The sequence below is a fragment of the Schistocerca gregaria genome, chromosome X, assembly GCF_023897955.1.
Source record: "Schistocerca gregaria isolate iqSchGreg1 chromosome X, iqSchGreg1.2, whole genome shotgun sequence".
Taxonomy (NCBI): Eukaryota; Metazoa; Arthropoda; class Insecta; order Orthoptera; family Acrididae; genus Schistocerca; species Schistocerca gregaria.
Genome location: NC_064931.1, coordinates 29,459,923 through 29,481,390, shown reverse-complemented (window position 1 = coordinate 29,481,390; position 21,468 = coordinate 29,459,923). Strand labels below are relative to the sequence as shown.

The following is a 21,468-nucleotide window of genomic DNA, read 5'->3' as shown; positions in this document are numbered from 1 at the left end:
CTATGTAACCATTGCAATTACTTTTGATGCAAGCTCAGTTTACATGCACAAACATAAAATATCTATATAATTGTTGTTGTTATTTTGTACTCAATAGAATGTTCTTCATCATGATAAAAGGCAAGAGTTTCCCATTGTTGTTAATAAGTGTGAAAGTTGTTTATGAATAACAGAAACATATTTTATGTGAGCTCTGTGAAATATTGAAGTGACATGTGATATGTTTTTGTTTTGTATATTTTTAATTTTTCAGGAAATTGCATTCCCTAGTGCTACACGATAAATCTCTATTTTTATATTTTTACTGCAGCATCCCTCTTTTTCACATCACAAATCAACAATTTTTAATAAAACTTTAATTAAATATTGACAGTTTCAATTTTGCTATAAATACTGCTTATTTTTAAGTAACTGGCAGAAGGATAACTACGTAAACTAAAAATGTTCTGTATGTTACATGGCCCTTTATACGTATCCTAATTCAGTTTCTGTTCTGTTTGGTTCAATGCTTCCCATTTCTAGGGGAATTTAGTAATACATTGATCACATATGCAAACAAAGGGATTGAAATGAGATAATGCCTGGTAGGTATGCAACAACCTAATGTTCAGGTAACAAAGTTATGGTCCTTACTGACCAAGACTACTGCAAAAATTACTGTAGTCTATGCTTACTTATCTCAGTCTATGGTAGCCTACAGTAGTTTTACAACTCTATTACAACTCTGTTCATGACTATTACAACTCTATTCATGACTTATTAAGATATGGTGCAATATAAAATTCAATAGAGTTACAACCACAACAGTAGGCATACTTTCTCCAGTGAGAAACACTGAACATACTTGAATTAATTTATAATTTATGTGTAATCAACTATCAGTGCATTAATTTACAGTGTTCAAAATGGTTTCTGTTCCCTGCAAATATATGCTTCAGAATTTTAATCTATGTGCATGAACATATTGCACTGAGAAAGCATCAATGGTAGTCATGGCTACATGTAGGAGTGCTGTCAATTCAAACACAGTATCTTGTTCATTTCTGTTGTAACTCAATGACTTCAGGTGACCCAACAGTAATAAATCAATGGGATTCAAATTAAAAAATCTTGCTGGCCACTGAATGTAACTATCAGACTCTAGTCTCTTATTTTGCCACTTATTTTGATAAAGTCTTGCAGCAGGCTCACAATGTGCTGGTACATGATCCATTTGGATCCAAATGTATTGGTATGCTCTCAGAGGGACATCTACTAACAGAATAGGAAGTACATATGTGAGGAAAATATGGAACTGAATTGAATGCAGTTCTCAGGAAGAAAATACAGATTACTGAACCATTTAAAATTCCAGCTCGAACATTAACAGACATCTGAAATTGACCACACCATTCATGTAATATACAACGGGTTCCAGATATCCACTGAGGCTAGTTGTGTGTGTTCTCAATATCTTCTATGATAAATCTAGCTCCATCAATTCAAAACAGATTAGTTAGCAAATCTTGACGTTCATTACACTGTCGCAGTTGGTGATAGAGCAAATTTTCAGTCTGTTATGGTGGTACTCCAGCCATAAGCTATGAATTCTAGTGTAGTGATAAGGGTAAACACCACACATTGTACAGGCGTATGGATAGTTGTACGTAAGATTCCCATACGGTATGCTGCCTACTGCCTGCCACAATGATGACTAGGCATCTTTGTGTGCAGTGCACAAGTTTCATTTGCAACATTTTGTGTCTTCAGTTATGTCTCATATCAATACACCCAGCAGAAGCTGGTTGACTAATTTAAAAGATGTAAAATAACGTTATGGTCTTGTTGTCATCATTCTGGAGAACATTCTGCATGAGCCAGGAAGATGTGTTTATGATGCTGTGATATTCTGCGAAAATCATATACATGTGTGCATACTCAGTTAAGTTGCACTTGATGTTTGCAGGATGACTTGAAGTTAATTAATGGATTATATGGCCACAACTTGTACAGTACAGATGGGAATGTATTGACTACACTGTTCATACCATTAACTATTTTTGTGGGTACGACAGATGTAACTGATTCCATTTATGTAGTTGGCATCAAATTATGTAATTCAAAGCTCAGAATAGCTGGAACTGCTGCATGTTTTTAGCTACACCACCTGAACCAGTTATTGGACCAGTGCTACATAGTGCAGTCATCAAATTCACTATGTATTACTCAATGACTTGCAAAATGAAATATTGTTGTGTTGCAAATGCCTGCATCTGTATGCTTCAAAATATGTTGATACACTATTTATGGCCAGGTTCAATGGCGTTGGTAATGTTAAACATAAATTTCTGATTTTACAGTACAAGATTCGCTACGCTGCTTCTGCCTGTTGTTGACAATAGTGTCTCATTCAGATGAAACTGCAACATTCATTTAGTGAAGAAGAGACCAACATTCATTTACTGAAGAAGAGACTGAAACACGATTTGCATTTGGATAACACTTCATTGTGGATTGTGCAGAAATGAATGTACTACTCAACAGGCTTGTCTTTCAATAGGCTTTCAGCAGAATTGAAAAAGAAATAAATGATTACCACAAGTTTTCAATCTAAGTTGAAAGTCTTCTTTGTGGTACACTCCTCAAAACTGCATAGTAATGAACCATATAAAATAAAGTATTAGTGTAATCCTAACACTAAGAGCTAGTGTGACAAATTGACATCATTCAAGATATTTCTATTCTGTACAGATGTCCTTACAGTAGTTCAGAACACTTGTCTGTAACGTATTTATTTGTATACTGTTCATATTTCTTCTTATTTTATTAATTCTTTAATTTATTTTGTTTATAAATTTTCCAATCTGCATTGTTTAAACTGTGTATTCACTCATTTGATTACATAATAACTTTAGTTTGCATTGTTCCACAGACTATGATAAATTAATAAATAATTGTTTTAGACACAATAAGAAACATTCTTAGATTATTTTGATCTTTCCCAGTATTAGTTGTTGTCAAGACTCATGCTTGGTTTGTGTCACTATTTGTTTCAGTCTCCCATGACCTTGTATCAAATCAAGTTAATTCTCTCTGTGAAACTCCAGTCACTAGTATTTCCCACTCTGTTTTCTCATTTCCATTGTCAACTCATTTTCTCACATTTTTTATTTTTAACTCTTTGTGACATAACTTTTTGGAAATCTAACATCAAATTTCTCGAGAAAGAGGTATTAAAATTAACCAGTTTTAACACCATCCACAATCAAACGCTGCACTCCACATCATAGTAACATACTGTGAATATGATCCATGTAACATGCAATTAATTAACTATCCAAAACATGACTGGTTAACCTTTTCCCAGTGGAGCTGTTACAGATGTGGTATGTTACTAAATTACTAGTAGCAAGTTTTAGAGTTGTCATTTCACCAGAATTGTCAGATATACTGTTTATTATAGCCCACTGTTTATAGTTTAGAGTATGTATCGTATACAAATAGTGTGATAATGGTAGTGGCAGCAACTACTTTTGATGTCAAATAGTCATGCAAATATTGTTGGCGTGGGAAGTAATTTAAAAGTAGCAATTGAATTGTAACTGCCAGTAGTTGCTACAAGCTGATAAAAATAAATGTTAAAAATCTTAACTTACAATTATCTTACTGAAATATTAAATTTCTCTTACAACTTTTTACAGCTGCCCAAAGGACTTTCATATGTTTGAACTTTCAGATGTTTTCTGTTTGTGACATATGAAATTCTATGGTTGTGGAAGATTGCCTTTCTGGTTCAAATTATTTGAATGATATACAGTCAAAGGAGCTAAATGTAGTGTTTATAATTAGCTGAGGCTTAAAAGCTAAGTGTTTATGTGCCTCTTTTCACTGCATTGCAAAATGAATCTGCTCTGAGGTCTAGAAAAAAGTGAGACTAAGTGAATGATATAGTGATAGCATTAGGCCTTTTGCTGATGAACCACATAAGTAGCTTCTTCCATTTTGCATTTAAATTGTAGTCATTATTATCTGATGTTTCCAAATTTGTGGCATTGCATTAATCACTTGCCTAGGAGATACTCTCATTCTCATCAACAATTTTCTGCACTCTGCATTTCATGTGTTCAACATAATGTATCCTCCAGAACAGATCAAAATGCTGGATGACTGAAATAATCTGATAATATCAAACAGCAATTATTTCGTACAGAAATTTTTAAAACTAGTAGAAGGGAGGCATTAGTTGTTGAGATCAAGCATATTATTTTTCTTTCATTCAGTCTGTCACAGAGACTGGAATAACAGTTAATTATATCTGCAGTTGATGATAACACCTCTAGAGTAATAACAAATTTCAGTGCTTTACTGGAAATATTACTGGCGGTAAATTGAGCTGTTTCTCCAGGGATTGAATAGTGTCCTAGGTTCAATAAAAGGTGAAAATGAACTTGGATGTGTCCCACAAGTTCCTGTCTGTGTGTCTGTAAACACTGTAACTCTTTGTCATGCCCACCATTTGATGATGAGCCTTAAGTGGATAAAAAATGACCTTTCTATTTTGCCTCTAATTTACTAATAACCCAGAAGCATTCTCTTTCAGTTTCTTTACATAGGGCTCAGAAAAAGGGCATTCAGAGGCTACCATAGGTGAGTGGATGTGATAAATTTAAGTTTTCGTTTCTCAAAACCTGAAGATCAAATTTTGACTCACAAAGTTAAAACAAAAAATAAAAATAATATTTTCTGTGCATAAGTAGCACTCATGCTTTAACAGTACATCAGCCAAAAGTAAAAATGTTTGTGTTGAATTGAAGGGCACTCAACTGGCAAGAAACAAATAAAACTTCTTTTAAAATTAATTCCAGATGTTAGTGGCTTGGAAACTACCTGAAAATACAAACAAAGGGTACGTTGTAGTTTGTATTTAAAGAATGATAGATAGAAAAAATATATTACCATATACTTCACATACATAGAGAATAACCTACTACTTGAAAATGTTTCCTTAGAAATGCTAAGTTGCTGTCCATATCTAGATTGCAGGCTACCAAATTTTGTTTGACATGATAGCTGCTGAGTAAAAAAAAAAAGCTGTTTTGGGAGAATATCTCTTGAGCTTTTTTCTACAAAATACTTTATGCTGCAACACTTATGACTGCTGGTAGTTACATGAAAACGAAATAGTTACCTGCTGTCCATTGTTTTAGTGTTGATAAGATTGAAGACTTTTCCCAGAGAATGAATTTCCTGAGTCATGTTTACAATTACTTTGCTTAAAAAATCAACTGGTGTGAGTTCAATCTGAAATAAAATTTATTAACTGAAGTAGCATCATGCATACATTTTGGTGGAACTATAGAATGAGAAACAAGTCTGCAAATATACTTGGCAGAGTAAACACACACACAATTTGTTAAAACTATAACATTCTTATTTATTACAGTTAAAAAACAAATATTGCCACAAAAACAAATCAATATTAGTATCAAAAGCCTTCAAATATATGTCTTACTCATATTGATAGGCCTAATCTTGAAAATATAGGACCACCTGAATGGATAACACAATGCATTCGTTACAGCCTACTGTCAAATGTCAACTGTTCGAACTTAGACAATAATGCCTCCCTGTATTTTCTAATGTTCATTTGTACATTTTTTAACTTGCTAAGACTAGAGTATATGGGAGGTAACAATTACCAGACTTACATTATTTTATTTATATCATTCCGAGCAATATTATTATGAGAAGGAAAGCTGCTACACACCATATAGTAGAGATGCTGAGTCGCAGATAGGCAGAACAAAAAGAAAGCTTTCAGCCATCGACCCTCATCAACACTAGATACACGTGTGTGTGTGTGTGGGGGGGGGGGGGGGGGTTGCGCGCGCGCGCGCGTTTGTGTGTGTGTGTGTGTGTGTGTGTGTGTGTGTGTGTGTGTGTGTGTGTGTAGTGCTGATGAAGGCCAATGGCCAAAAGCTTTAATTGTGAGGCCTATCTGTGACCCAGCATCTCTGCTATATGGTGAGTAGCAGTTGAACAGAATGGGCAGTGTCTTGAAAGGAGGATATAAGATGAATATCAACAAAAGCAAAGTGAGGATAATGAAATGTAGTCGAATTAAGTCAGGTGATGCTGAGGCAATTAGATTAAGAAATGAGACACTTAAAGTAGTAGAGGAGTTTTGCTATTTGGGGAGCAAAATAGCTGATGATGGTTGAAGTACAGAGGGTATAAAATGTAGACTGGCAATGGCAAGGAAAGCATTTCTGAAGAAGAGAAATTTGTTAACATCGAGTATAGATTTAAGTGTCAGGAAGTCATTTATGAAAGTATTTGTATGGAGTGTAGCCATGTATGGAAGTGAAACATGGACAATAAATAGTTTGGACAAGAAGAGAATAGAAGCTTTCGAAATGTGGTGCTACAGAAGAATGCTGAAGATTAGATGAGTGGATCACATAAATAATGAGGAGGTATCGAACATAATTGGGGAGAAGAGAAATTTGTGGCACAACTTGACTAGAAGAAGGGATCAGTTGGTAGGACATATTCTGAGGCGTCAAGGGATCACCAATTTAGTATTGGAGGGCAGTGCGGAGGGTAAAAATTGTAGAGGGAGACGAAGAGATGAATACCCTACGCAGATTCAGAAGGATGTAGGTTGCAGCACGTACTGGGAGATGAAGAAGCTTGCATAGGATAGAGTAGTATGGAGGGCTGCATCAAACCAGTCTCTGGACTGAAGACCACAACAACAAGATGCCACTTGGGCTCTGTTTTGCAGAGGAGAAGGGAGGTTCAAGGAAACTGAAGACCTACATGACAGTCATAAAGCTTCAACTCTTGTTGCCCATCATAGTGAATAGGATGTAACAACATGACTAGAATGTGAAGACTTGCCAGTGCTGTCATAAAGAGGACCACTGAAAAGATCTAGATCCAGGGTTCTGTAGTCAGCTGCAATGAGGACTTCTGACTCAATGGGCAACTACTTCTCTAGGAGAGGAAGCAATGCTGTGAGCTTTTGTCTTCCACAGTCTATGGTTGCTTGTGATGCCTGGAAGAAGTCACATCCAAGAATAACGTCATGACTACATTCTGCTTCCTATTGGTTGGAATATTTATGATTCACAGACTTCAGCAGAATCACTTTCATATCATGGAACATAATATTCTCTGGGTGGCTATGATAAGCATTTGACACTACAGAAAAAGAATTAACTGAGTCAGCTAGTGCCCAGATTGGTTGGTCTTTGATGGTGACATCGATGAGATTTCCTGTCACCTTGGTAACTGACTTTCATCTGTGGCACCCACACCTCCATAGATTGCCACCTCACTTAGTTTTCATGAATTTGGTGGCTATACAAGCAGCTGGTAGTGCTCAACAACAACAGGGAATCATACCAATATTCAAGAAAGGCAATAGGAGTAATCCACTATATTACAGGCCCATATCATTAACATTGATATGCAGCAGGATTTTGAAACGTATATTGTGTTCAAACATTATGAATTACGTCAGAGAGAATGAACTGTTGACACACAGTCAACACTGATCTAGAAAACATCATTCTTGTGAAACATAACTAGCTCTTTACTCACACAATGTTGTGAGTGCTGTCAACAAGGGATTCCAAAGTCATTTCATATTTCTAAATATGCTCACTCCTTCAGGACATCTGAAGCACCCTTTCTTCCCGGTGATAGCATGTTAGTGAGCTTAAATTCCATTCCATCTCTAGCTGCCATCTTCACAGCTCCTCCAGTTGACTCCCAAGACTTTTGTCGAAACAACTGAGATGGGGAGACATCTGCTGATGGTAATTCCTCATCAATCTTTAAATATTTATCACTGTTGTCTCCGACAGAAAGCTACCAATATATGAATTCTCCAAAATATAATAAATCATTTTACTAGCAAAAGACCACAGTAGTGCAACATAAAAACCAATCTAGCTGATAAGGTGAGGAACAACAGGAACATATGAAATGTGACTGAAAATTTATGTAGATATGTCCGCAGATTGGAACCATTCTGAAAAACTGTAAATCATCATTCTAGGCATTGATTGTTGACCAAAGCAAAATTCAATGCAAGTTTCTTTGTAATTATCACAACCCTGATATTCTAAAATGGAGTTAGACAGGGGTCAATTGACCCTTCCCACTGGTCTATAGATACTTCATGAAATTTGCATGAAACAGTGAACATTCAGAAAATTTCAATACACTGTCAAGAGTATAAATAATGAAGAAAAGTCATGAAGTTTGGTGGGAAGACATTAAAATTGAATTAGTTATTGCAGAAATAAAAGCTGAAAGTCTTTTGACCCTTTTCACTGTTCTAGTGTTAATTATTTATAAAAGCAGTCAAAGAATTTAATGTCTGCATAACTTTCCCCATTTTGTACCTCATTAAGCTATGAGCTTTGAATGTTTTTTCTTTAAATTACAAATGTTATAATTATCCACATTAATGTTCCCAAATTGTAAGTAACTCTTAGAGTGATGTGCAGCTTATAAGGTAGGTGGTGGATATGAGTCTACCTCATGATATGCCAGTCAGCGGTGTCATTCTGCCACAAGTGTTTATTGCCACCACTTTAGGGATACACTATGATCATTAATTGCTATTGCAGTCTTCATTGTGGGTGACACAAAGGAATCACAACAAATATTACAGTAATTGAATCTAGTAGAGCCTCATGAATGGAAAAAAAACAGAGAAAGAAATGAAATGATCATGTGGAATTGCTGACCAGGAGGCTCCATCTGGGGAAGTTCAGCTGCTGGATGCAAGTCTTATTTCAAGTGACACCATACTGGACAACTTGTGTGTTGATGATTATGATATGATCATGATGACAACACAACACCCAGTCCACCGGTGGAGAAAATCTCCAACCCAGCCAGGAATTGAACCTGGGTCTGCTGCATGGTAGGTAAGCATGTTACCACTAAGCAAAGCATGGGAAACCCCATTAATATAAATTTGTTGAGAGAGTATATTGCCAGGAGATTAAGGAGCTGGGGCATATCGAGTGTGGAGGAGACATAGAGGAAGTGTTTGCTTTCTCTCTCTGTGCAGAAAGTGTCATGCAATGCATTTTGTTATACACATATCACTTTAGTGACTATTTTTATATGAGAACAAATTTATCAGAGAGTTTTTTAAACAGTTATCCACAATAGTTTTAATCCAATACTGCACAAGTTTTTATGAAATGGTAACTTCATGGTTCAGTATTGTAGTAATCAAGTAATAAACAAAACTGATCCAAGTATACCAACACGGCTTTATTCATATACTTCTGAACAATAATGGAAATAAGCCTCGCATGACTCAACATGTACCAAGACAAAAGAACCATACTGAAGGTGTAACTCAAGTGATACGCAGAACAACTCATGTGAGTGATACAAACTAAAAGAACATAGCAGGAGTCAGTGCTGTACTGCAAGCATATAGGTGTGAGTTGCCAGTAGATGACACAGCCAGAGACTGTGCCATGTACACACTTCTTACAGGTGGCCTCAAGTGATTGGGTGCACTGATGCAATTGGCAGTTGACTTAAGCACACACACATGGCAATACTAAACTTGGTGCATTCACACTCACATGCTCTAATAGGAGGATACAGCACACATCTCCCTCATGTGAAGAGGGCACCCAGGTGATGGAGGAGACACTGGCAGCCCAACAAGAGAGACACAATTTGATCCAGAGTGGCAGCAGCCAGTGGCAGGGATAGGATGCCATGTCAGGTGGGCACTGGAGCAGAGGGCTGGAACGTGTGGAGACGTGGGCATGCCTAAGGGAGATGGGTCTGTACTGCATCCAACGACAGCACTGGGGAGGAGGGTGCCGTCACCATATCTGTGTTGTCATCCACAGGCAGGTCACAGTGCAGAGAAGATGTGGCTGGACCCACCAGTGATGATGGCTGAGGTGATAATGGTGAGGGGGCCAGTGGAGACGGCCTGCCGGAACAGCAGGTTGCAGTAATGGATGCTAGGCTGGAGGCAGACCTGCACCTGGTGGTGCTGGGAAGCTGGAACCCAAGGGCACTGCACATGGAGGAGGCAGCCAATGGGATGGGGGTGCCTCCACAGCAGACAATGATGGGCTCAAGGTGGAGGGCAGGTGGGTGGGCTGTGGCAACTAGGGCCACACCCATGAACTGGTAGCTTCTGGAGAGCAGGGTCACAACTGATCAAAATGGTGTGCCACCAGCCCATTGGCCTTACAGACATTACAAAGACAATATCCCCAGCAGCAGGCAACAGTGGTCAGTATCCACCTGGGCCAGCAACCAAACCCTTGCACTCACACTGCCGATCCCAGTGCAAAGCGACCAGTTGATCCCAGTTGTGGCAGGTGCAGCACATGGCACAGAAGGTGGAGGAGCGTGCATGGCTGCTGACTGTGAAGCATCTCAGCCGCGCTCTGCTCCTCCATGGGTGTTAAGTGATAGGTGCTCAGAAAATGGAAAAGGACATCGTCCAGGAAAGAATCGACTACGTACGCATTAGTCATTCTACTTCGCCATCTGATTGAGGGTAGAATGGCAGAGCTGTAACATGATGAATGCCATGACGGAAATGAAACAATTGAGAGGTGTGAGAAATGAACTGAGGCCCATTGTCAGAAACTAAGGTACAAGGCAACCCCTCAATACAAAAGATCCTCAAAAGCATTTGAATTATGATCTCAGCTGATATTCATGCACACCAGAGAATGTTCGGAAACTGTAAAAGTCCATTTACAACCAACTGCCAATAGGAATTCAAGAAGGGTCCACAAAGTGTACATGAATGTATTCCCATGGCTGGTGCTCCACACTAGCAAGGGCCAGGGGACAGAGATGCCCTGGGGTTGCCTCTTGTTGGACACACTGCTTACAAACCGTGACAAAATGAATAATTTCACCATCAGTCCCTGGCCAAAAAACATGCCTACTAGCTAAAAATTTAGTGTGTGAAACTCACCAATGGCCCTTGGAGAGAAAGCTTTAGAACTCATGCCATAATGTGCTGGAAATGAGAACTCTGGGAGAGAAGTCTTCCGTGGACAACAGCAAATACAATCAAAAACAGAAAGGTGATACTGTAAGGAAAAATAGTTGCACAGTGGGTCCAAAGCCCAACCCAGTGGTTTATCTGGCCAGTCCTGTTGAGCAAACCGAACCACCTTGTGTAGAACTGGGTTGGCGGTAACAGCAACTGCTATGCGCTAATTCGCAATTGGAAAACGCTCGACTGTGGCCTGCATTTAAATATCAAGATGGAAGCAAAGCAATTCTTCATGATCACTATCAGGATCAGGACCCACAGGAAAGTGGATAAAGTGTCCACATTGGCATGTTTAAACACAGGTCAAAAATTGTTTGTAGCAATATGAGAACAACGCCCAGTGTTGTAGGTGGTGTGGTGCCTTTTCAGGTAAGGAAGTGTGAGGATTAAAAAAGGAATCCAAGGGGTTATGATCAGTAATCAAGTGAAACATGGAGCCATACAAAAAACCATGAAATTTCTGGAGAGCATAGACTACAGCAAGAGCTTCTTTTTACTCCTGAGAGTAACACACCTGGGCCAGAGTGAGAGGTTTAGAGGTGAAAGCAACAGGTCGTTCAGAGCTGTCCACATATTGGTGCGCTAGGATTCCACGAAGGCCATACTGTGAGGCATCAGTCACCAAAACTTTGTGCTGGTCCTGAGAGAACGTAGCTAAACAAGAGGCTGAGAGTATTTTGGGTTTCAAAATTTCAAAAGCACATTTTCAGTCTGAGCTCCAACAAAAATGACATTCTTGCATAACAATTAATGCAATGAGCGGGCCAATGTGGCCACCTCCGGCTAGAATTTATGGTAGTATGTTATCTTCCCTAGGAAGGCCTGAAGCTCCTTCATGGACAAGGGGCAAGGCATAGACATAACAGTGGAGATTTGGTCGAGCAGAGGGCAAACCCCATCGAGTGAGGTTGGAAAAATAAGATTGTGTGAGGTTATATCTTAAGCTTGCAGATTGTAAGACAGGAAACAAAGTGTGTAGATTTGTCAAGTGATTGGCTGTGGAGGAGCCGATGACAAAAATTTCATCCAGATAATTAATGCAACCCAGGACAGACATTGTCAATTGCTCTAACCATCAATGGGAAATAGCCACACCAAAAGGAAGGAGGAAATATTGATAGAGACAAATAGAAGTATTCAGAACCAGAGTTCACTGAGACTCTTCATCCACAGGAACCTGCAGATATTCATCAGACAAATCAGTTTTAGAAAAGTATTGGCCTATTATCATTTTCAGCAACAGTTCCTCATGGTATGATTGTCTGCATGTTGACAATAGTACTCAAGTTGTCACAGAGGTGAAGTTTCCCCGACAGCTTCTGAACTGCAAGCAGCAGAGATACCATTCACTAGCAATAACAGGTTGCACCACCTCTTGAGATTGAAGTCCATCCAATTCTGCACTCACTTGATCTTCAGGGTGACAGGATAGGCTGCACATGACAAAAATGGGCAAAGCCATAGATTTCAAAGATATATGAGCATAAAAATTTGCAGCACAGCCTGCACATTCTGAAAATAGTTGTGAAAAATCCTCACACAGTGTTTCCAATTGAGAATACAGTACCTGATTGGACACAAGGTGAACACCAGCATGGAACAAACCACTGACTTGTAAGAGGTAGATGCCCTAAATTGTCCCAACTGTGGTTCAAAATGGTTCAAATTGCTCTCAGCACTATGGGACTGAACATCTATGGTCATCAGTCCCCTAGAACTTAGAACTACTTAAACCTAACTAACCTAAGGACATCACACAACACCCAGTCATCACGAGGAATCCCAACCATGCAATGTTCTGTTTGTTATAACTGATCAGCTTACACAGGACTGATTGCAACAGCAATGAACCTAATCAATAACATTGCTGCACCATCTGTGTTGACCTGAAGCTGGAGCACTTGGCAAAAAACACTTAACTCAATAAACAACCTGGAAGAAGTCACAAGAATTGGATTCACACATTTTATGATCATGTCCGTGTCCTGAGCAACCTTCAGCAAATGACACACAGAGGTAATGTGGCCTTTCTTCTGGCATGCATAACAAGTAGCCCAGCTCTTAGGACATGCCGGAAACAGAGATTGCTAATACTGATGTTGGCACTGTGGCAGTCGCGGATGCTTGGGCTGGTCTTGGTTTGCTGAGTGCTAGGCCTGTATGTTTACCGCAGCCACTGCCACTTGCTTGTGCAAGCTCTCTGTCATCCAAGAGGGCAGATTTTGTGACACTTTGCCACATTGCCCCATGCTTCAATTTGGCCACCTGCTGTTCGAAAAACTTCAAAAGATTGTGCTATTTGCAAAACTTCTGCCAACAGGGGTTTTTCACAGAGTAAAGCCTTCTGGTGCACTCCATTGTCTGGAGCTAAACAGGTAATTGCATCACACACCATACAATCTGCATAAGAGCCATAATGGGTATCAGTAACTTGCAGTAGAAGAGATCCATAGTCAGAGGTATTGGAACAATTTTTGCTTATAACTTTCAGCTTGGCCATTTATGACCAGGGTCCCTTTCCTCAAATTGATGCATTTATACATCATCATCCCTGGTTGTCTGTAACACGATCACAGAATCACTTGGTATAATGAAAGTGGGAGTGATTACACATACAATTAATTCAAGGCCATAGGCCTAAACCAGTACAGCTCTTTGAGTGCTGTATCTCAGTAATAGACTTGGGAAAATGGATGAAAAATAAAAAGTTAAGCACATTTTTTATTTTCATTACTAAAATCAGTTACCATACACAAGCTGTCAATTGTTGAACTTATTCATTTCAGAAGTCGATGGTAACACTGACACTGAATAGATGGTTGAGATGTTCCAGTGCTGACAAATTTGATAATTTTAGTAGTCTCAACCTGCTGTAGATATAATAGCTAGTTAGAAGTTTAATTTTAGTGCATATGCAGCTGTATAAGTATTAGCATATGAAAGTTTACAGAAATTAAGTGTCAAATATTGCTATTAACTTTGTTACAATGACAAAAAATTTAAATACTGTAGTAAATAAGAGTTAATATTTTTTTTAGAGAGTAGTTATGAGCAGAGGATGAAAATAACTAATTGTTTTGATGTATGTTACTTCTGTATAAGCTATCACATACACATGTTTCTTCCAAAAAATAAATGTAATAAGTCAGTTGTTTCTCATTAAATAAAACAATAAAAAGTCGTGAAATTATAAATTTTTTAGCAATCACTAATCTGTCAAGCCTAAAAAATGTTATCAGAACGGGCAAGAGTGCAAACTGCCACAAAGCTGTGAAAAATGCTTATCAGGGTGAAGAAAGCTTACACATTTTTCATGTCAGACACTGAGGAGCAACAGGTTTGGATGGAGACGTGACAAGCTTTTGGCACTGCAGTAGTTGTACCTATCACTGCATGATTATGAAGAAGGAGCAGTTGATCTTCAAATTCAAAGCTGATCTGACAGTAGCACAGGCTGAATGAAAATAGTTAAGAGTGACTTGTGGCAGCAGTAAGGTGACGAACAGGATAGATGATTAGACTGTTGTCAAATCTGCCAAATCAGGCAAGAGGTTCAAAAGATACTGCAAGTCTGTTAGCTTTAGTCTAGACATCTGCAACAGCTTCACTGTTCTGCAGACTATAGGCGAAAGTGTGCAGACAGACACAGAAGTCCAGGAATGCACTGACAAGAGAGGAAAAAAATTGCAGGTTAAGATTAATAGAAATTCGAGCACTAAAAAGCCTTCTGCTGGGGATAATCATGGGCTGAAAATGTTTGAACCTAATACATAACTTGTTGGGTAAGAAATATCAGGTAATTAGCATTCCCAGACAAGCACACCTGTGATTTAGGCTCTCTGGGAAAATTTCTTAATTAGGATTATTTAGTGATTATTGAAGTACAGGGAACAAGTTGGATCATAACCTTCATTATGCAACTGAGAATGGTACCAGGAACATGAAAATGCTCCACACGCTACTGTGAAAATTGTATCACTCTTGGAGCAATATGACAAGCCCTGGATGGAGTATTCTGTCAAATGTATAAATTGTGAGATTCTGGAGTCATTAACAGGGCACTATGTGCCCAATCCCTGAGATTTCCAATATTTTCACTTGGCCTTTTTAGGGTTAATGTTTCTGAAAGCCAGAACTGACAAATAACAACAGATACAGTTGCAACAATCAGAGGGAAAATAAAAAATTATAATTTGGACAGCTGGAAGAGTGACATTCATAATACATTTTGACTTTCACATTGTAGCATAAGAACCTTGTTATATAAGGAAGATGAGCTTCTTGTATCACAGTAGGAAACTGAAAAATCTAAAAGCATTTATATAGATGTATTATTGTAGTCATAATACAGAGTGATTCCATGGTAGTGGACTTGTTAAGTAGCAAAGATGAACAAGGGCTCATAGCTATTAAATTATGCATTTTAGAGGCCATGTTTACTAAACATTTCTTCTTTTCTTACAATAGTGCAGTGCCTGTTTTATTCTGATGACGATGCACTGCACCGACCACAGCCCTTATGAAACATATCAGATGAATTCACAATTGGGAATAATGACCACCATCGGCTATAGAATGGAATGGCGACAATGAAAATTTGTGCTGGACCGGGAATCAAAGCCAGAGTCCTTCGTATTGTGAGCAGTCGCCTTACCATTTGGCTATGCATGCACATTATGAAACACATCAGATGAATTTGCAATTGTGAATGACTACCATCAGCTGTAGAATGGAATGATGACAGTGAAAATTCGTGCCAGACTGGTACTTGAACCTGGATTTGGCTGTCCATCTGTGGATAGCCAAAGGGTAAGGTGACTGCTTGCGATAAGTGGGAAATCTGGATTCGAGTCCCGATCCAGCACAAATTTTCACTGTCATCATTCCATTCTACAGCTGATGGTAGTCATTAATTGCAATTGTGAATTCATCTGATGCATCTTCTTTTCTTGGTCCATACTACCTCCTCCCAAACTATGGAAAGCAAAGAGCTTGCAGTTGAAGAGATCCACAGTCAGAGGTATTGGAACAATTTTTGCTTGTAACTTTCAACTTGGCCATTTATGGCCAGGGTCCCTTTTCTCAAATTGATACACTTATACTTCTTCATCATCCCTGAATGTTTGTAATACGATCACAGAATCACCCGGTATAATGAAAGGGGGAGTGATTACACACACAAAAGATGGAATTAATTCAAGGCCATAGACCTAGACCAATACAGCTGTTTGAGTGTGTGCCTTAGTAATAGACTTGGAAAGATATAATATAGCAGTTCTGATAGAGTACAGTCCACCAACAATGAATGTTTTAAACTTCACAGAGCAGTCAATGATGATAGTAACAAGACCTACTAGAAATTTTTTGTGAATTGTGTTTTATTCATCTCATGATGTACAGTTGCAATCCATTTGGTTTGTGTACAGGAGACATGTCAAAAATTTATAAAAACCTACAATGATTTTTACATTAACAAATAAGAGCACCACAATAAATAAGAACACTATAAGGATATTTCTTGGAATATGTAACATATTGTATCCATCTCAAATTTCAAGTTTGTCCTGCATGAATTCATCCATTGAGTAATAACACTTCAGTGTCAGTACCTCATATAGCTTTCTTTTAAGTGAACCTAAATTCATTTACATCAATTTGTTGCCTTTTAATTTGTTACAAATTTTCACTCCCATGTATTGAGGTCTCTGGGTATACAATCTGAGGTGGTGGGAGGGGAGCATAAAATTTTCTATGTTTCCATATCATGTGAATGGACGAACGGTTTCCCTCAAATAATTCATGTCTGGTGTACAAAAATATAATAATTTCATATATGTATAGGGATGGTAAAGTTAATATTTTAAGTTTTCTAAATAATGGTTGACATGGTTCTCTGTGATTTGCAGTACACATATTTCGAATGATTTTTTCCTGTATTTTCAGTATCCACACTATATTTGTTGAGTTACCCCAAAAACAATACCATACCTAATAATGGATTCAAAGTAGCTTGTATATGCTACCTTTCATGTGGCCATGTCAATTGCAGTTGATAATATTTGCATTGCAAATGCAAAGCTGTTCAGTTTGTTTGCTAGGTATTCAATGTGTGCCTGCCAGCTCAAATTTTTCTCTACGTTTAAACTTAAGAATTTGACTGAGTCTACTTCTTCTATGAATAGGAATTCAATGTATGTGCAGATTTCAATACTACACTAATGATCAAGACCTCAGGCACTTAGACTTATTGTTGTCCAGCTTTGGATTGTTCTGCACAGTAAGATTCCAAACAAGAATACAATGACGTGACACAACAGTGATTGGCAATTTATTTCTAAATCAAAGTGTGTCTCATGAAATAGATATCAGACCTATAATAAATGATTTATTTGATCATGGTGGTCATATGGGAGCAATAAGGCATCCCCATCTGTCAGGTTTAGCTAATAAGGGAAAAGTACAAGTTGACAGAATCATAAATGTTGAACCAGTTACGCTGTTCAGAAATAATTTACAGGATTAACAAAGTGAAGAAGTTTACCGAGGACACACAGTAAATGAGAAGTTTAATGCTGCACTAAAAAATATATTCTTACAATACTAAGAATTAAGTTTTCCTTTACAGTGGGCCATGAACTGGAAGTCAAGAGAAAGGGTGCCTACATCTGGCCTCGAAATATCTTTTTCTAAGAGCAAAGAGATTTATTGCAAAGGTATGGTCTAATTAAGATTTAAAAATGCACTACACTCAGTACTGCAAAGTTAGATGCTCTGTCACCAGAAAGGCAAAAACCATGTAATATGTACAAAAAATTTAAAAAGCCCAGTAACTAATGAAAGGCAATCAGAAATAATGTTATGCATGAAGCTAACAAAGTTAATAACGCAAATGATACTCAACTTCCAGATAACACTAGCAGCAAGAGAAAGTATATTAAATGCAAATAATTGGCCATTAAATTCAATGAATTCTTTCTAGGGATAAAAAATGTACCATTGAAAGCAGATCTATTCAATTTGTGAGGGTTTCCCAGAAAGTAATGCACCACTTTTTTTTTCTCAGCCAGAAACAACGTGAAATGTTACGTATGTATTATTTGAAGTCTCCTGAGTGAGCATGACTAGTTTCTGTCCCTTCCAACAGATAGCATAGCTGCACAACAGTTTCAAAATGGTGTCTGTATGTGACGTACGTTACAAGCAACGTGCCGTCATTGGATTCCTCACTGCAGAGACAGAAACTGTGGGGAATATTCACAAACGTTTGTGCAAAGCCTACAGAGCATCTTCTGTTGACAGAAGAACAGATAGTGGCTGGGCACAGAGGGTGAGGTCATCAGGTGGTGGTTCGGTGGAGTTCCACAATTTGTAGCCATCAGGGAGACTATCCATGGATGTCACACCTGACAGCCCTGACCTAGTCCCCTCAGAATTCCACTCATTTGGGTCATTAAAGGATGCCATTTGTGGAAGACATTTTGAGGACAATGAGAAGATGATTCACACAGTGAAGCAGTGGCTCTGCCATCAAGACAAAGAATGGTACCGACACAGCATATGTGCCCTTGTTTCATGCTGGAGGAAGGCCACAGAACAGGATGGAGATTACATGGAAAAAATGGGTGTGCAGATAAAACACCAGTCTTTCATGTGTCTAATTCTCATTATGTTCAATAAAGAATTGTTGAAGAAAAAAAAATGGTGCATTACTTTCTGGGTAACCCTCGTACTCAGACAGGCATTTCATACCCCACCACAAGACATCAGTTCTGCTAAATTAACTCTTACAAAACTCACAAAAAATGATTAGGCCACAGAAAAACAGTAATTCCTCTGGCTGTGATGGTATCTGAACCAAAGTACTAAAATCCTATAGTGACTCGGTAGTACTCCACTCGAACCCCCATCCCTCGAGAAACCTTTGTACTGAGTCAATAGGTCAAGGTGTATTAGCTGAATAACTGGAGCATGCACTAATAATACTCATTTACAAAAATGCAGCTAAGCAAGCTAAGCAAATGACTGGTAATTATAGACCCTCCTCCTGCATTCCCTTATTCTCAAAAATATTTCCATAGATAACTTACAAGAAAATACTGAATCACCTTTCTATATACTGAGAAAACAAAACATGATTTCATGAACTCAGAAAAACAGCCCTGCTGACATTTTTGTCATTTTGTTGAGACCTTTGATAGTGTAATCATAAAACACTACTAGGGAAACTAACAACAGATAACAAAGACCTGCATTAAAATGATATTACAGTAAGAAGACTAAATTTGGAGTGAGGAAACATTAAATTCAGTGTACCACAAGTTTGGTGCTTGGGTCACTCCTGCACTCACCCTACATAACTGATTTACCTGAGATATTGGAGGAATCTTCAAAAACTGTAATGTTTACTGATGAAGGGCCCAAACAAATCCCTAGCAGACAGAGCCAGGAAAATAGTGGAATGGGCTTACAACTGGTTTGCAGAAAATAGCTTTACCCTTAACTGTACAGAGGCTCATATAATGCAGTTCCAGACAAACAAAAATAACTTACAGGTACCAGAAGAAGAAATCAGTTATCAGTTGTCTCTCTCTCTCTCTCTCTCTCTCTCTCTCTCTCTCTCTCTCTCTCTCTCACACACACACACACACACACACACACACACACACACACAATGAAGCTTCATGTGGGAAGTCTCAAGGCATCCAAATGGATAATAAACTGAGGTGGTAACACACATGGATAAGTTAACTAAACACACAGCTCTGCCTGCTTCATACTTAGAAATTTCTCTCATTGTGGTGACCTGCAGATAGGATTGTTAGCATACTTTCACTCAATACTTCCATATGACATAATCTTCTAGTGTGATGCAGTTAATGTCGAAAAAGTATTTATACTACAGAAGTGTGTGGTAAGAATATTGTGTTATTAGCTGCTACAATAACAGTTTATAAGAATATTTGGACTCTGATGTGTGTGTATTAAATAGAAAGTGAAGTTACCAGTTTATAAACAGCAATACTGCTCTGTGTAAAGTCTTGCAAATGTTTTATTTGAAATTAGAAAAAAATAGCAGCTGAATTGTTTAAGAGGAGAAGCAGTGGGTTTTTCAACGTAGTTTTTCTCCTCCTACATGTGCATACATATAAAAAGTAATCCAGATGTTACTCTCATAATTATGAGTGTAAGTAGATGACCACTAGTCATAATTTGTTGACATAAATCATGGCAGTAGCCTGTTGTCACTGATTCTGCTTGCTGAAGACCAATTTAACTTTGAAGCCTCTCCTTCATTGTAGAGTTTATGGAATATGACATGTGAATGAATGGACCATAACAAAGTTTCTAATTCCATTTCTTATCAATATGCACAAACACAAATTTTGAACATTCTCTTTTTACTGTGAAATTTCCATGGTGTTCTGTATTTATTGATGAAATTACACAAGGCTTGCAAGCCCTGTATTTTATCAAAGTTCATTTGTAAACTGAGCAGTAATACCTCTTAGGGACTCAGTTACTGTTATTCAATCATGAAGTCTATCTTTCTCTTGTCATATCAGATTGTAGTCATTTCACATAAAAAATAATTTTAAAAAAATACCAAAGTAAGCACATTATTAGATCCTGTACAGTACTGGTGACAGCGTGCACCCTTCATGACAAGACGATTTATGTATTGTGAATGCTTATGAATCTGAAGAAACTGCATATCATGAGTCTCTGTTTCTTATTGGACAAATGTGGAAACTAAATTAGTAACTGCACTTTCAGTTTTGTACAACTTTACTTTTTCAAAGAAAGTTATTTGAATTAAAAATGTTTAAAAAATCACAGATAATCCTGACTGGTGATGTTTTACTGTTTAAATATTTTCCTATGTGCCTTGTAAGTTGAAAGGAAGAAAGTTAGTAATAAAAAACAGTGATGACTCTGAATCATACTTACGAAATGAACAATTATTATTGTCAGCCCAAATAGTAATGTATCTTTAGGAGCATACTCCACTCTGTCTAGAAGGAAGGAAGATTAAGGCTTAATATCCTGTTGACAACGGGGCCATTAGAGGTAGTGCCTAAGACTGAATTTATTCTTTTGAAAAGAACCATTACCATATTTTAAGTGATGTAGGGAAGCAACAGAAAATCTAAATCTTGATAACCAGATAAGGATTTTAGCTCCTCTCTGGAATATGAGTTCAGTACAACTGTGCCACCATACTAGATTTCTGTCTAATTAGTAATGAGGTCATACCATATATGACTGCATTACTCAAATACTACTGTACTTTATCTTCTAATATTTTTACTCAAATATTATCAAATGAGTGAGAGATTTTGCTTTTATCAGATTTAATTATCTTCTTTATTATGTTAGAAGCAGTCAGTGGCTGTTGACTGAATGTATGT

The 21,468-nt window shown here is 37.8% G+C and overlaps 1 protein-coding gene and 1 long non-coding RNA gene across 5 annotated transcripts in view; one reads left to right on the top strand and one right to left on the bottom strand.

Annotated features, from left to right (window-relative positions):
* LOC126299115 (uncharacterized) overlaps positions 1–4,119 on the top strand; it is a 95,326-nt gene extending 91,207 nt beyond the window's left edge. The window contains exon 3 of the long non-coding RNA XR_007552725.1: positions 2,340–4,119. This is a non-coding gene — a long non-coding RNA (uncharacterized LOC126299115). The remainder of the gene's footprint in view (positions 1–2,339) is intronic.
* Positions 1–21,468, bottom strand: part of LOC126299109 (uncharacterized) — a 372,168-nt gene that overhangs the window by 38,312 nt on the left and 312,388 nt on the right. For all 4 annotated transcript variants that reach the window (XM_049990789.1, XM_049990790.1, XM_049990787.1 and 1 more), the window contains one exon: positions 5,168–5,280. In XM_049990789.1, coding sequence (XP_049846746.1) covers positions 5,168–5,280 — 113 coding nt within the window. The remainder of the gene's footprint in view (positions 1–5,167; positions 5,281–21,468) is intronic.